This window comes from Chroicocephalus ridibundus, chromosome 6 (genome assembly GCF_963924245.1).
Source record: "Chroicocephalus ridibundus chromosome 6, bChrRid1.1, whole genome shotgun sequence".
Lineage (NCBI taxonomy): Eukaryota > Metazoa > Chordata > Aves > Charadriiformes > Laridae > Chroicocephalus > Chroicocephalus ridibundus.
Genome location: NC_086289.1, coordinates 23,897,504 through 23,913,733, shown reverse-complemented (window position 1 = coordinate 23,913,733; position 16,230 = coordinate 23,897,504). Strand labels below are relative to the sequence as shown.

The window sequence follows — 16,230 nt, the reverse complement described above, 5'->3', positions numbered from 1 at the left end:
AAAACCGATGCAAAGATGCTGAGGCCTCTGCTAGTTAAGCACTTACAATCAGGGAGTTGCCATGTCCAGGAAGGCTATCGCTCGCTAGCGTTCATTTACTGCTTGGAATTTCCCCTTAGAGCCATAGCTAATGCAATTCAGACCTTTTCTGTAGTGCCTGTAACTCAGTCCCCCATGGGTATGCTTGTTCATTGGACTTTGTCTTCTCACTGTCCTGATCCATTTGCATGCATGAGAGACAGGGAGCATTGACTGTCACCCGTACCTCAGTCATAAGAGTTTCTTGGGCACAGTTCTGTAATAGCCAACCTTGACTTAACATGTCATGCTGTATTGGGAAGTTCTTAAGCTGTGAACTGGTTGCAGTGTTCCGCAGCCATGCCATGGTGAGAGGCTTGGCCATGTCAGCTTGCATGTCATGGCCGTGTGCAAGTGGAGTGAACTCCCCTGGCTGGTTTGGTTACGGTATGTTCTTGATCTTTTGCTTTTCCTGTTTTTCAGCAACGATCCACTGTCGCTTCAATGATGCACAGGCAGGAGACTGTGGAATGCTTGAGAAAGTTCAATGCTAGGAGAAAGCTAAAGGTAAGTATATGTTATTTTGCCTTAAATTTGTTTTTAATCCTCAGAATTTCAGATTTATGCCTTCCTAGCAAGAATATTTTTTTTTTTAAGTTCATCTCACTAATGTTAGTGAAGTACCTTATGTGGTCCTCTGGTACAGGGTCCCAAAGTAGTGTATGGAGAAGCTGGGTAGTTTTGTTCTCCAAAGCTGTAAGTTTCCTACGTGTCTTCTGCTACATAATTACCCCTTCCACTTTCTGCAAGAGAGTTGAAATAGGGCAACTAGTTCTTAAATCCTGGGGCTTTTAGTGCTGACCACTCTCTGCCTCCCAGTAATAGTGTATCTGTTGCCTGTAGCTAGGGCGGTTTCTGGCCCCTGCGAGGCAGCTACCTGCTATTTGAAAGCTAGGAAGCAACTATGTGTCTGAGCGTACTTCTTAGTACCATTTTAGATTAGCTAGGCTATCCTGCCGGGCCTCTAGCTGCTGCTCTAGAAAGGCAGGACTCCAAGTGGTCCCGTGTCAGGTCCAACAGCCACATGTGGGAATCCTGGATACACTAGGGCTTTCCAGGGTGGCATTGGGATACCTCCTCTTTGGCACCTGAGGCATTGTGTTCTCTGTGGGTCAGCCCAGACCCTTTCTGAAGTGAGTGACGCTGTCTGTTATCCCTGCTTTCTGTTCCCCACAGGGTGCAATCCTCACGACGATGCTTGTGTCTCGGAATTTTTCAGGTAAGTTCTCTCTGTTCCCATCCCTTCCTTTGGTTTTGTTTTGTGTGAGCGACTCAGGGGACATTTTAACCATTTTGAGGCTGAGTTAGGAGGGGAGGAAACATGCTCACAATTCATCATGGTGTAGTGGTGGTCTCTTCGCCTTGGCGGGTGACCAGTGTGAAATAGGAAGAGATTTTTTGGGGGGAGGAGCACCTGGCGCTGTAGTCTGGTGTAAAACAGAAATCAAGTGAGCTGACATGATCCTCTCATGATATTTTGTTATCAGATTATTTTTGGGAAATTCTATCTGGCATTTGTTAGCTTTCCTATCTGAAGCTAGGAGTCAAGAACTCTTACTAGATAGCAGTGATGCCTTTAGACCTGGGGCAGGGACACAGGGCAAGCAAGAACAGTGTGAACAGAATATTGGTCAGAACAGGGACAGGAGCTATTTAGATATTGTATTACTTTGACTCATCAAAAATGGGTCTGAAGCATCTGGCTATTAGAGTTTTCCTTCTTGGAGTCTCAGAGTTGGTTTTCATCCTTTTAAGCTTAATAACTGGTAGTCTGGCTCCCACCCAACTGCATTACGTAGTGCACTTACTGAAAATGCAAATCTCAACATGCAAATCAGTGCTTTTTGGAAGATGGTTGTCTTGTCTCAGCACATCTAGGTGATGCAGTCTTATCTGTATTCATTTCCCTTTGGGTGGAAAACCTCTATTTGCAAGTGCTTTTGGTATATGGGATTGCTTGCTTTGCCCTCTTTGCCATTTTTTCCTCTCTTTTAAAAAGGGCAGTCGTTGAATGAGTCAGATTTTTATTGGACCTGACTGCAGTTACTTTCAACTGAAAGCCTGCTGTATGGATTATAAGTGATGATGAATGAAATGAAAATGTATTAATTTCATCTGGCCATTTACTAATGATGGATACCAATACTTACATTCTGAGTTATGTTAGAATAAACTTGTAATTTGAATGAAAACCTCTGTGAAATGATCATTCCAGCATTCAAAATGCGCATTCATGCATACGTTCTTTTGTGAAATCAAGGCAGCATTTTTAACCTCCTGTATGGTGATTTTTTTTTTTTTTTAAAAATAGAGGATGTGAAATCAAGCTACAATTAATGGACAACCCTCAGCAACTTCAGAATGTTTTTTCCTTGGTTCTTGCTTTCAAGTGAACCTGTGCCAATATGTCAGGGCTACTTTGTGGCTGCAGCGATTTCTCTTTACTGCATTTCTGATAGTTTGGCCTTAAAGGGAGAGAACAAATTTCTCAATTCACCTGTCCCAGGATATTACAGGACTTAAAAATTATATATTGTTTTTTGAGAATGATTCTGAAATAACTGTTTGATGACCTATGGCACAATGAGAGAGCTTCTGCAGGACTGTATGCAACTTAACGTTTTCTTGGGCTTTCTGCTGGTATGAATGGTTTTTGATCTATTCACACAGCTAGTTTTTATTTCACTTAATTGATGATTCTGAAATAGTCAGGGTTTTTATTTTTTTTTTTTTGCACAGCAGTTTTAGATTCATTTTTAGTCTGCAAATGTTGTCACTTATAATGAAGCTGCAGAAGTGCTTGGGTAAGAAAATATCCTGTGGCCCAGATTTTGAGAACACGAAATGCCTGAGAGAAGGGTTCTTCTTAATGGTGTGTGACCTATACATCCACTTATTCCCTGAGCTAGTATCGAGGAGGAAAGGGCTCTCTCTGCTCATTCTTCTCCGTCTCAAGGGCTGAAGCTGCTGGATCTGCTTCAGTTAAGAGCTGAAGAAAAGGAAATCCTAGGTGGCCCGTAGTGAGTGCAGGGTTCTCAGTATCACCGAGTTCTGCTTTGAATACAAGCTGTGATCCCAGGAAATGAGATGCTCTGAAAAACTGTCTGGAAAGAAATGTTGTGAATTTAGATGTAAGGCATTTATAACCTGTGCGGATAGTAGCTATTTTCCTAGTATTTTCATGTGTTTTGAAAGTGGGGAGATCAGCTACTCTTGTTTTCTTTGCAGGACTGTGTGTAATATGAGCTTGACTTTTTAAAATTATTATTATTATTTTATTTATGTTTTTTAGTTGCTGCAGTTGAAATTCACAAATCTGCTGGAATGGAAGAATAGGTACATGCTAACTGAAAGTAAAACAGTTGTAGAGTCCATGTGGGAACTTTGGGTAGACTCAGACTTTTCCTATCCTGACAGGTCATCTAATTGTGCTTGAAAAGTTCTGAAATAGTACTTGTTTCTTTCCCTAAAGACCTTTAAGGGTTTTTTATTTTCTCTAATTGGGTGACACTGTTTTGTGGGCCTCTAAAAGCCCCATTCCCAGCAGATGGGGAACTAGATTTATGAGGAGAGCAGCTTCTTCCTTTCTGGGGATGAGATCTTCTAAAAGCTTCTTCACATATGTTTTGAACCAAGAGGAAAATGAAGAGTCATGTGACCCTGGTATCAATTAATTAGGTGTGATAGTACTATCTGCAGGAAATATGAGAAGACTTCTTTAATCCTGTTGTCATTACTATCTCTGCTGTCACACATTTTGTAACGTGGAGTTCCTTCATTTGGCAGTGTGGTTTTAGGTTGTGACAAATTGTATGCTTGAAGAGTTTGTAGCAGTACTTTTTCTCTTTTATTCCCATCAAAAAAATCTTACTTTACAAAGCAAAAAAAAAAAGTTTCTGTTCTTTTGTGAGTAATCTGTTGCTTGCTAGGTGCCTTTTGTCCCAGGTCAGTTCCTAAAGGTAAAAGGACGTGATCTGGCACCTTTCCCTGGTTATGGTATATTGAACAACTTAATATTGGCTGTTTGTGTTTCTTTTAAAAGATTATGTCTTGGGTCAGCTGTAGGCTATTTGTTAAAAGCAGATACAGTTGCACTCCTTTCGGTGTAAGTCAGGAAATTGAGACCTGGTTATAATAAGGGGTTTGTAGCTGCTGTCCATACTCTGGTAGGTATTCACTCAGCTGCGAGAGAGAACATTGCAATCTAAACTTCGCTGTGGGATCTTTAGAGTCACACCAGGATGACGTGGGTGCTCACTTATGGCTTTTGGTGTTCAGATGATCCAAGCAAACACTGATCTGATCTGTGTTCACTTACAGAAGTACAGTCAGGTAAATCAATTCATTAGATCATATGCAAGAAACCCCTAAGTCACCTTCTGAGAAGTAAACACAAATTTATTACTGCGAGAAAGTTGGCAAGGTTTTCAAGGGTTCCTAATAGCTGCGGTATTTAAGGGTGAAAGTAAGCCTGCTGTAAACTGAGTGAAAGGATGGACAAAATAGGTTTTCATCTTAGAAACAGCCATCTTCACAAAGTGCTGAGAAGCTCCATAAGTTAATTTTTATGCAAGACTTACATGAAATTCTTAGCACTGTTTTCCTAACTGGATTGCAGCTGTTAGTTCGGGGAGGAGTTGTTCAACAAGCTTTCACGCTCTATGAAAATTTACTTCTCTCAAGTGGTTCAGCTTAAGTCCTGCGTGCTACCCTGTGTTCAAAATAGATCCTAAGGCAGACATTGCGTGTAATTAAGCCTTATGGCTGAAACCGCTGTCTTTAACTGATGCTGAACCTTTTTCTTGGGAATTGTCACTGCTTGCTCAAGTCAATTTTGTGAGGGAGCTATTATAGCAGCTTGTGACAATAGCTGGGATTCATTACATGTCTCTACAGATCTTTATTAACTCCCCGATGTGCAGTTCTGCTTTGAGAGAGGCTGGAGGCAGATCCAGGGAGCAGAGCGCTTTCTAACTAAGTAAAGAGCTGAATATGCCTCTGCATGTTTGCTGTAACCTGCACAGAGATGTTTTTGAGCTTACTGAAGAGCAAGAAGGAAGAAATAATACTAATACTGAAATTTTTCACTGTCCTGTTATAACTGCCTTCCAGAAGTGCTTGTGAAACTGAATTTTTGCTCTTTTCTGTGTGTGTATACATATATATGTTTATACTTGATTGGAGTTTGGGTTCTTTCCTTTAAGCAAAGTAAAGTTAAAATTGTGCGGGTAATATATTTGAAGTTTCTGCTGTGTTGTGTTGGTTATGTAGATATCTGTTCAGGACCAGAAATTTCTATCACCTGACCCACGTGCACACTAACCTCCTGGTGTGAATTCAAAGGATGAAAATATGGAGGGGAAAACTTTATCAAGATGTTTCCAAAGAGCTTTGAATAAATGATTATGTGATCACTGGGAAGCACATTTCCCAAGCAGAGGATGAGGTCGCATTTAATGAAAAACTAAGTTGTTTTTAAGTGATTTCTCTGTATCTACTTAGTTGCTTAAGAAACAGTTAGGGGTTTCAGAGTTTGGTGCTCAGCTACTACAGCGTGGCCCTGCTGAAGCAGTGTACATCAGTAAGTAAACTTCCATTTTGCAGCTTCCCAGAATCACGTGGATTTCATTGCTGCATTTAAATGCTTATCGCTATGGCCTGAGAGTCTCACTTATTATCAAAAGTAGATTTAAATTATTATTATTATTCCCTTTGTTTTATCTTTCTCTCCCTAAAGTTCAGGAGAAGTCTGTGAATGACTTATCTTGCAGTGTTTGCCCTTCACCTCTTCATTTCTTGGTTTGTCAGGAAATGGAGGGGATTCTGTGATACTGCAAGAGAAGTGCTCTCTTATTTTCATCAACTTGAATTTGGGACAGACTGGGGCATTCAGGCTCGAAAGTCTAGGATGGGTGTTCACGCTGTTTTGAGCCTTTAAGGTTCCGGTCCTGTTTGTGTGTTTACCTATGCATACCTGCAAAGAGGGTGTCTTTTAGGATGTGAAATTTCTGTGTTGGCGGGAAGGCGTTTGAAAATGTTAATTGAAATGTCACAAACTATCAGGCTGGCTCCTGTTTTTTGGCTTTTTGTACATAGTCTTTCTGGAGAATGTTGTGGATTCCTGAGGCCGGCAGAGGTGAAAAAAGCAGAAAGAAATCACCTGGCTCCCACACAACTTCTCAATTATTCACTAGTGGGAGAACTGGGGGCTCTGTGGCTCATGCCAAGAGGGCACCACTGGGCTGTGTATTTCAGGCTTTAGTTTTAATGAATGCTCCCTCTTTTAATCTTTCTCTGAAAACAATTGGGGTGTGTCTGGGAGATGGATATGCATCTTCAAACGCTATCTACCCTCAAGATTTTCACAAATCATTGGAAGAACATGCACAGTGCTGGGTATTGGCTGTGCCTGATGAGATGAATTGGAGAGGAACGAAAGTGTCTGCTATGTCTAGAGATCCTGTGGGTCTAGATCATATAAGGGCTTGCATCGCCTAATGGTTTGGGGTTTTCACCCACCTTTCTACCTGGTTCTGCCTTTCTCTCTCTGCTTGTTTTAAAAAGAGTGTTTTGAAGTGTGTGACTGCTTTTCATGACCCTTTGTTTATCCTGTAGCAGTTCTTTGAACAGAATGACTCTAGTCTTGTTGAGGAACAGAAGCCCTCATGGAAGGCTTTTCATTGAGAGGGGGGAATATTAAATGCTGCTGCTCATCTCTTGCTCGGGTATGTTTCTGGAACAGTGGCATCATTTAGTGAGCAGAGGGAGTTAATAGCAAAGCAGGATAAAAAAAAAAAAAATCAACTTTTCAGAAAGAGGAAGAGTCCATGCTGTACATACTGCCAGGCAGTTGCCTTTGTATTGGTCTGTCTTTGGTTGTCTTGGTATTGGTCTGTCACTTAGTGCGCAGCATTCCTGTGCAATTGCTATTGTAACAAGTTCCCATAGCAAGTCATGGGAGAATCTAAGAGAAAGGGGACTGCTGAGACAGAAACCAAAGTGAGGGTAGAGAGCACAAGACAACAACTTCTCTCTCTTCTGTGAAATCACTCTGCTGTGTTTAAGTGGCTGCTGCTAGACTGTTGTGTCTTGATGGCCTAAACAGCCATTGTGGCAGAGAGTTAAGTATTAGTCTTTGCTCTGTCTTGTCCTTGATAGATAGATGTTCTTGAAGTTACAATGCGTTTGTGGGCATTGTTTGTAATGGTAGCCAGACTTGCCTCTTCATGGCAGTATACTGCCTCTTGGTTGGTTTGTGGTGAGCCCCAGAAGTGATACCAAGTTGAGAATTAGTTAATCTGACTTTCTTTGAACTGAGAATATGAGGATGACAAGCTGCAACTCTGTCATTGAGAATTCTGTGCTGGTATGATACAATTTTTATTTTAATAATCAAATCTCAGCAAAGTCCAGAATTCTTCATGGTGTAAATGCTTGTATTTAGAGAGGCTGGGTTGCCTGTTAGTCTGGCATCGTGTGTTCATCAGGCTTAACAAAAGCAACCTCAGTGTTACGCCTGCATCCCAAAAAATACTCTCCGGAAGCTTAACCAGGATGAGAAATGTAACTGAGATTTGACAGATGGGGACAGGGCAAACCCAGGGCAGGCTGGGTGAAGGGCTGCTCTCACTAGAAGAGGAGCAGGGCTAGCTGGGGGGAGGCACTATCCATGGCTGGGTTTGGAGTGGGTATTTCAGTCTCTCTTGGAAATTCCCTTCTCCACTGTCTCCCCTTGTCTCTGGCACATCCAGTGTCTAGTGTTTATTGCTGATGAGTTCAGAGTTAGGGATTTGTGTTTCTGCCAGGAGTGTGGTCCAGAGCCCAGGCTATTTCCTATGGAGGCCAAAACTGAGAAATGCGGGAAGAGGGAGGAGTATATGGGGTGTGTGCAGGGGAGGCCTTTTGTGTTTCTCTTTAGAGATTAACTGGAGGCTGTCCTGTTAAACCAGGAACAGAACTGTGCTTTTAAGCTACCGGGTTAGCAGTGTGTGCCTTTGTATTGCTTTATTATAGAGGAACTGTTAACTCCACTGAGAACAGGGAATTTAATCCCTTTGATGTTTAGAGGAAGTGGGAAGGACGGTGAAAATAAATATTAGGATCTCATGCCTGGAAAACTGCAGAGCATGGGTACAAGACCATTTCCTGAACAGTAAAGAATTTACCTTCATGTCTCCTTGGATTTTCCCCCTTCTGTTGTCTCTTTGCTAAGCTGCACGTTGCATGTTGCTGCCTGTCTTCTAAAATTACTCTTGTTACAGAAAGTCTTGTCTTTTGCTTGCTGCAGAAATTCTGCTTGCATCCCCTTTTAACTTCTCTCTCATAACGTGTACAGGTTGACCTGTGGGTAAATCTGCACGCCTCACTTTTGTTTGAGGTGTCTGCAGTCATCTTTGCAGACAAATGCATTTCATGGGCTCTCCAGTTGCCCTTACAAACCTCAGTATGATGCGTGAACTAAGTACGCCACAGACTGCGTTTCCTTCTGCAGTGCTGGGATGCTGGCAGGCCGGTGGGAGAATGGTGTGCGCTGTGCGGAGGTACAAGCAGAGGATGGGGCTACACGGGCAGGCTGCGAGGGGAGCACTGGGTCAGCATTACATGGCACTGGGCCATATGGAAGGGCTCTCAGCTGAATTTGCTTTAACGCCATAGAACATGTTTTTATCTGTCTTTTGTCCACAAAGACAAACACGAGCTTCTGGGGAAACTGCAGAAAGTGTGAAAAACATTGCTTCCCAGTTTGTGTCTGGGTCATTCTCAGAACATGTGGTGGTGCTGTTTCCCTTCTCTGATGTTTTTTTTTTGTTTTTTTTTTTTCACTTCAGCAATGTCCCATTTTTGATATTTGTTAAGGTGTAGAATCCTTTACTCCTTCTGAAGTGCTGTAAGGCTATAACAGTTTCTTGTTTTTAACAGTTGTTGTGAGATGCCTTGATGTACGTGTGGTATAAATGCTGGACCCTTTTTGACCCCATGGTCACCTTTGTTCTTCTCACTTGCATGTGGAATCAAGCTGGTCTCCTTCATCGTGTCTTGAAGGTGGCAAGAACTTATCTGTTAGGTTCAGTCTTGCAATACTTTGGTATGTATACACTCAGCAAAGAAACTGTTGCAGGGCAGATGAGTTGCTTGGGACAATTTGTCTGCCCACTGTTACATGGGCACATTGGAGCATTGTGTTTTGACACCACTTCCAGAAAACATCTGCATGAGGTCTTCCAGTGTTCTTGGGTGGTTTCTGAGAGCAGGAAGGAAGACAAATTCCTGATCTAGCTTTATATTTGCATTAGGCAGTAAAATTAGGAAGGCCAATTCAGAAATTGTAATAGACTTGTATAGAGTGCCGCCTCTTTATTGTGAGGAGACACTGTAGTCATTTGCATCATCTCAGGTGATGTTGACTAGTTAATCCATATCTGTAGGGTCATGTGGTAGGGAATGCAGGGTGGGAAATGCTTTTGACATAAATCTTGAACAGTTGCTTGGATTTTGCAAAAACATTATTTCCTAATGTTGCTGCTCCGAGAGAGAGAGACTAAGCACTCTGTGCACGAGTTGGTCAGCGTGTCTTTGCGAGTGAAGTATTTCAACAGTCATATGAGCATTATCTTAGGACTTGCCTTTTCTCTAGGCCTCGTCTTTGCTGGAGCTAAAATCCCGGTCAAGTACCCAGACCTGTGTGCGTCCCAGTAGCTGTTTAGGAGAGGCATTTGAGGGTGTTGGTCCTGTAGGTCTCTAGCATGCTGTTTACAGAAGTTGAAACAACTGAATACATCCTTCATGAGTAGGCAAGCTATGCTTTGTATCTGTTGAGGTTGTAGATGGGGACTTACTGTTGACAGTTGTTGTCAATGTACACTTTTCTGTAATAGATGGAGCAGCTCCATCCTCAGTCCCAAGTGTGCCTTCTGCCAGGCGTTTGTTGTGGGCTCCCTGTCTGTGTTTATCATGCTCTCACTTTCATTGCTAGTGCCAGTTGTTCAAGTTGAGCACAGCAGAGAATCTTTATCTTTCAGTGGAGAAATTCAGCCTAGTTCCTGTCTCTTTTCTCACTTTTTTTTTTTTAACAGTGATCAGATGCTGCCTTTTGCACTTCTCCAGTCTCTTCCTTTCGGCTATCCAGATGTTTCCCCAGAGTAACTGAATACCAGTAGTTAGGAGGCCTCTGTGTTATCAGTGCCCCCCTTTATAAGCAAAGTCTACTATGTGAATGGCTGCACTTGAGGGTAAAGCCTTTATCCTGTTGCAAAGATCTGGCAGAGTTCTTTAGCTTTTCCCTCTGTAACCATTGGCGCTGGATGGGGTCACGGTGTGTGAGTGGAGGATTGAAATAGAGGAGCTCTAAAGTCTCATTTCAGACTTGGTCTTCCTGAGATGGTGAAAGTGGGAGCATTTTTGCCTAATTAGGTGAACAGTAGATAGGATGGGTGACCCTCCGCTGTCAGGATGGATTTGATGAGTGACTCGGCTTTGTTTTCCAGGTGTCTTGGCTGTTAGAGAGGAATTAGCAGGATGGTTGTTCTTCTGAAGTCTTGTGCAGTTTTGAGGGAAGTGCGGGGAGAGAGAGAGAATAGTCTTGAAACCAAATCTCACCTACTTCTGCTTCTCTCCACAGCTGCCAAAAGCCTGCTGAACAAGAAGTCCGATGGAGTGAAGGTAAGTTCTTGCTTTCCCATTTCACTGTCTCTCCCACCACCTGAACAGAAGGCAGCCGCTTTCTCTGGTGCCCATTCCCTTCCGGGGTAAAACCTGTCTTGTGGCTAGGATTGTTATGTTCAGTATATCATTATGAAGCCCTGGGTGGGATCTTAATGTTCCTTACATGCACTTAATACGTCACACAACTAGATAAGTGCGCTATTGTACCAGCAAGATTTCTTTTTCCCCTTTCTCTGAAGTATGGAGAACTGGTCAATGCTGTGGAATAGAAAGACCAAGGACTTGCTCAAGTGTGACACATGCCTCTAACTATTCTGTTCGGTTCAGTGCAGAATGCTTCTGGGTATCGAAATTGCACAGAGCAATTGCCAGTGGCTGATGATACCCAGCAGACCCCATGACAATTTCTTTGTCTCCCCTCTTGGACAGATGCTGAAGGTTGAGCTGGGAAAAGGGATGGGGAAGGAGGAGTCCCCAGATGGTCATGTTTGGACAGAATGGAAACTGAGTGGAAACACAAGTTAGAGTTCAGTCCACATTCCTGAGGGCCGGGCACTCTCCTGTTCCCTTCTGAGGGGAATTATTTTTTCCCCTACTTCACTTTCACTCTTTGTGTGCATGGTCATCTGGAGGTCAAATAGGCCGTTCCCAAGGCTGTATGTTGTTGCAGGCAGTAGCCCTTTACCATCTGGTACTGAAGTAGAGACAGTTACGGGCTAGAGCCCTGTCTTCCCCTAACTGTTCCGAAGGATAACTGTCCGCCACACGGGAAAGTAGAGTTTGGTTTATTTGCTTGCATTTCCATTTGATGTCCAAACCTTTCTCCACAGCCATTAGGTGGAAGAGTTCATATCCTGGTTTTGCGCTGTGAACAGTCCTCATTCTCCCTATGCTGGGGTTTGACATGCACATTGCAGGACCAGCACACTTGTTCTCTCCTGCTCTCTGAGCCCTTGTCCATTTTCATCAGGCTTTATTTCCAGAGGGCTCACAATACAAGCAGGCTGCTGGGAAAAGAGGTGTTTTCAGAGGAGTTGTGGTTTTTTTGAGGACTGCTCTAGTAAAACATCCATTCTTGCAGTTCTGCTGTGTTCTGCCCTAATGACACCCAAGTCTTTGGGGATGGTGAATGGGGTTGCCCTCTGGGAACTTCTTCTCTACTTCTGCATGACATTGGAGACCTGCAGTCAAGAGTCTGCATGCAACTTCCTTGCTCCGAAGTATTAGAGCAGTGTTGCTCTGCAGCATGAGCCTGAAAGGTGTCCACGTGGGGCATCACTTGCTTTCAACCAGGGTGGAGGGCCCTCAGAAGATTATTTTTTTTTAAGCTTCCTATTTTCCCCAAATGTCATCTATGTTCAGGTGTGGCTTTTGAGTCCACATTTCTATAAGCTTTAAAACTCAGGAAGAAATTATATATTTCTTCTTAAAGCTGTTGTTTTGAGTAACTCTTTTGCTCAATAATGCAGACTTTTAGGAGTATAGGTCGATTCTCCCCCAGTGCTAAGTTTGGACAAGATACAGAGCAGGTAGTGGTCTGGTAGTACATCCTTAACACTTTTGTTGTAGGATTTCTGTGGCTACATGCTTATCTCCTTCCCTGCTCCTACTGTCTACATGTACGGTGGTACTTCCCGTTAGTCATCCCATGGCAGTGTAGCCTTTTACCACTTCCACTTGCTTATCAGAGCAGTACTTGACACACTTGACTGCTGCGCAGCAGTCTCTGTGCTGGTCACTGTCTGGTTGATGGCCTCGCCATTGTTACCAGCCTACTTTTCATGTGTTGCTCCTTATGCAGGAAACTTGTCATTTTAGCTCCACTGATTTTTTCATCCTAGGTAGTTCTGACAAACAACTTGTGCCAGTGGCTGGTTGAGTTAAGAGAATCTGGTCTTGCATTCCTTGTAGCGAACTATGATTTTCTGCCCGTTGCAGTAGTGCAGAGCACAGATACCATGACTTGAACACCAAACAGATTTTCAACTTTGTGGTATCCTTTTCACTCCCACTTCCTGTGTAAATAATTCTACATCAGATGTAGCTTTAGAACAAGCGTTGCATGCTGTATTTTTAACTGTAGTCTGCTGCTGAGCACACGCCATGTGGTTAGTCTGTTTCCCATGTTCCCTCCAGATATGGAGACTCCTGGTTTGTTTGGTGATTGGGTGGTTTTGGGCTTTTTGGGTTTTTGGGGTGTGTGTGTTTTGTTTGTTTGGTTTGGGTTTTTAGTTTGGGGGGTTTTTTTGTTGGTTTGGGTTTGTTGTTTTGTTTTTTTTTAAACTGTCTTGGAAATTAATTCCTTATGAAGATTCGAGAGAAAATGTGTTTGAGTTTCTTCTCTAGCTTTATCTGGTCTAGGGTGACTGTGCTCTATGAGAGTGTTGCCACAAATATCCACACAGTAGATGAGAATGGAAAGAGTATTTCTTCAAAAAAATGATGATTACACTAATATAAAAATTAATGGCTTTAAGCCCATTAAAAAAAAAAAACCCAAACCAAAACCATTGCCAGTTTGTTTTAATTTACTTTCTGTTCAAGGTAACTTTCACATCCTTTTGGCTGGTATTCAGATCTCTCTATGCTAGAATCCTGCATTACTTGACAAATACAGTAGAAATTCCTATTACATAGTATTAGGCAAGTTTGAGTGAGGCCTATACTCAAGGCCTATTCTCATCTTTATTCCCAAGAACTCCATGAAAATATGTGTTGGTGAATATCTGAAGCAAGGTGCAGCATGTTGTTGCTGATTTAGCATAAATGAGAGATGAATGATACATTAGTCATATGGGGTGATATGAGCATCCAGTGTGAGTTGTGTGGAGATGTAAGAAAGAAACCACAGGTTTTGTTTCTATAGAAATGGCTTTAATCTTTTACTAAAGCAATGGGGATGCATGCGTTTTTCTTCCATCAGACCATTTTGGAAGCGGGGAGGGAAAGCTTAAATCAGGAGGGGGAGGACAAGAAGGAAACATTTTTTTATTCCAATATAGGTGTGTCCACACGGGTTATTTTGATAAATTTCCATGTGTATGACCCTCTTCTCTAGCAAACTCCTTTCCAAAATCTATTTGAAGCATTCCTGGTTTTCATTTTGCACTGCCGCTTCTATTTCAAGTACTAATTCTGCTAATTGGTAGATATTTCATCAGCTTGGCACTTGAGAACTTTTCCATTATCTTAAATAATGAATGATTTAAACTGCCTTGAATCTTAAATTGTCCCTGCTCACCAAACCTTTGGTAGTGCTGCACTCACTTTCTTCAGGCAGAATTTGGATCCAAGCTGATGAAGTAGCAACAAGGAAGGGCCAGGTTTTATCCCCAAGGAACATGCTTTTCTGCTTTCAAATCCAGAAAGTGAGGCTAGAAGATACTGGGTGACGAATTGCACGTAACATACCACGTGTCTTGTGGCCACCACTGTAGGTCCCAGGTATATTTTTTTTTTTTAAGATTCTAAATTTATGACCTACGTTGTGCAGCTGCCATTTTAAAATTTACTGTAGATAGTTTCATGTCAAATGTACTTGCTTTCTTGTTCCCCTTTCTGCCTGTAATCTGGGCTTGCCTCCACTGCAAGGTGAGGGAGGGGTTAAGGAATGGGCCGGGGCAGACACCTGGGTGAAGATTAAGGACACTTTATGCTCAATGTCCTTTCTCTCACCTTGTCAGGGTCTGGGCTCCCAGTAGTTAGTGTTAGAGTCCTACTGTTGATTTTCTTTGTCTCTGGGCAGCACTTCAAACAGCCCTGTTCCCTTTTTTCCCAAAGGGGAATTTCCCTTCCTACTGGTGTTGAGGGGATGAGTGTGTTTCCAGTTCTAGCAGGACCCATCAGACCCATCTTTATAATCAGAATTTGTTAATGCACAAAGTGCTATTTTTAGTTAAGTATGTAATTATGAGTATTTTAAAAGTAGTTCTTCTCTAAGCTCTTCATCAGTTTCTTCTTTTCTTTCTATTTTTTTCTGGGCACTTTGGTTTGTGATTAGGGGACACAAAATGATGTCAATAATGCTTTTCAGGCCCAGTGTAACACTCTATGTACATAGTAACTTGTGGAGAATGCTATGGGATGCAGGAGACTTTAACAGCATTCACTTGCAATGCTCTGCAAAATTTTGTTTTTGTTTTCTACCTTGTCTGCTGCATGCACGCGGTTTTCTTTCCGAGTAAAAGCAGAATAGCATAGCTGAAAGGAGAACTCAGCTGAAAGAGTAAAAATCCAGATTTTTGGTGTGACAAGGTCAACGTTGTAAAACCTGCCCTTCATCTTGCATAACTGCAAAGAAGCACCAAATACCACTTGTTCTGCTGTTTGTAAGGAATATTGTGGTAAGTGTACATTTTATGCCTGGTGGGTAGCAGCTTTTCCAGCCCTTTGCCCAGTAAAGAGACTGTGGAGAAGGCAGGATGCTCCGTGAGCTCACGTGGCTGCTGAGAAAGCAGTTTGTGAAAGCGGGCCTTAGACAGAGAAGGCACAGTAGCAAGGTGAACCAACAGCGAATCCTTAGAAAATCTGCACGGGTCAAGTAACATCCATGCAGTGACCAACAGGAGTTAATGCTCCTGTTTCTGTTTCTGGACTTTTTACGATCTTAAAGCCATGCTGTTTAAAGGTTGTTATGGTGAAGCTGAATGAGAAGAACCCAAGTTCAACTGAACATCACATTTTTAGGCTGAACTGTTTTGTACAAGATGCTTGGGGAGCACTTCAGATCTGTTTAAGTGCTGACATCCAGCAACACATTCTGCCCACCTTTGATGAATTTACTTTTTTCACTGCACTGTTGCAATGCCTCGAAACCCCAACTGAGATCAAGGGTCTGGTGTGCTTAGCGCTGCAGTGATGCCTAAGCAGAAAATCCCTGCCTCTTAGCTTACAATTTAAATGGGCAAGCTGACAAAGGGCAAGAGAGAAGATGGATTGACAAAGACAAAATGATTTGCTCAGCATCACACAAAAAGACGAAGGCAGAAGTAGAAAGAGGACCTCAAATCTGCTAGTTCAGGCTGCCTCTCACTGATCTGCTTTGAGTCCAACATTTTTTTTCCCTGCCTCAAGTGCTGAAATGACAATAATCTCTACAGGAATATCAGTTGCAGCGAGCGTGATATTTTAACATAAATATGCTGTCAGTACCAAACTGGGGGACAACTACACGTAGAAGATAGAAATGCAAAAAGCTGTTGTAAAAAGATATCTATGTTAAGTGCCCAGAACTGTGAATGGGACCTTGCCTGGAATCATTCTACATCCTATAGCATCTTCTAGTATGTTTTGTATTTTCTATAGGTGCTCAGAATGGTTTACAATTGCCACTTCTAGTATTGCTGCTGTGCTGAAGGGACCGTGATTCTTCATGTTGTCTTCTGTCACCTGCTGACTTCTATTTATTGTTACCTAAAGCAAGAGTCTTCCTTAAGTTTCACTGTACAGAACCTGCTCCTCTTGAGATGAACACCTGAATTTCACACAAAT

At 42.4% G+C, this 16,230-nt stretch overlaps 1 protein-coding gene across 15 annotated transcripts in view; it reads left to right on the top strand.

Moving 5' to 3' along the window:
* Positions 1-16,230, top strand: part of CAMK2G (calcium/calmodulin dependent protein kinase II gamma) — a 120,195-nt gene that overhangs the window by 83,290 nt on the left and 20,675 nt on the right. For all 15 annotated transcript variants that reach the window (XM_063339285.1, XM_063339287.1, XM_063339289.1 and 12 more), the window contains exons 11-13: positions 502-585; positions 1,255-1,297; positions 10,697-10,737. In XM_063339285.1, coding sequence (XP_063195355.1) covers positions 502-585; positions 1,255-1,297; positions 10,697-10,737 — 168 coding nt within the window. The remainder of the gene's footprint in view (positions 1-501; positions 586-1,254; positions 1,298-10,696; positions 10,738-16,230) is intronic.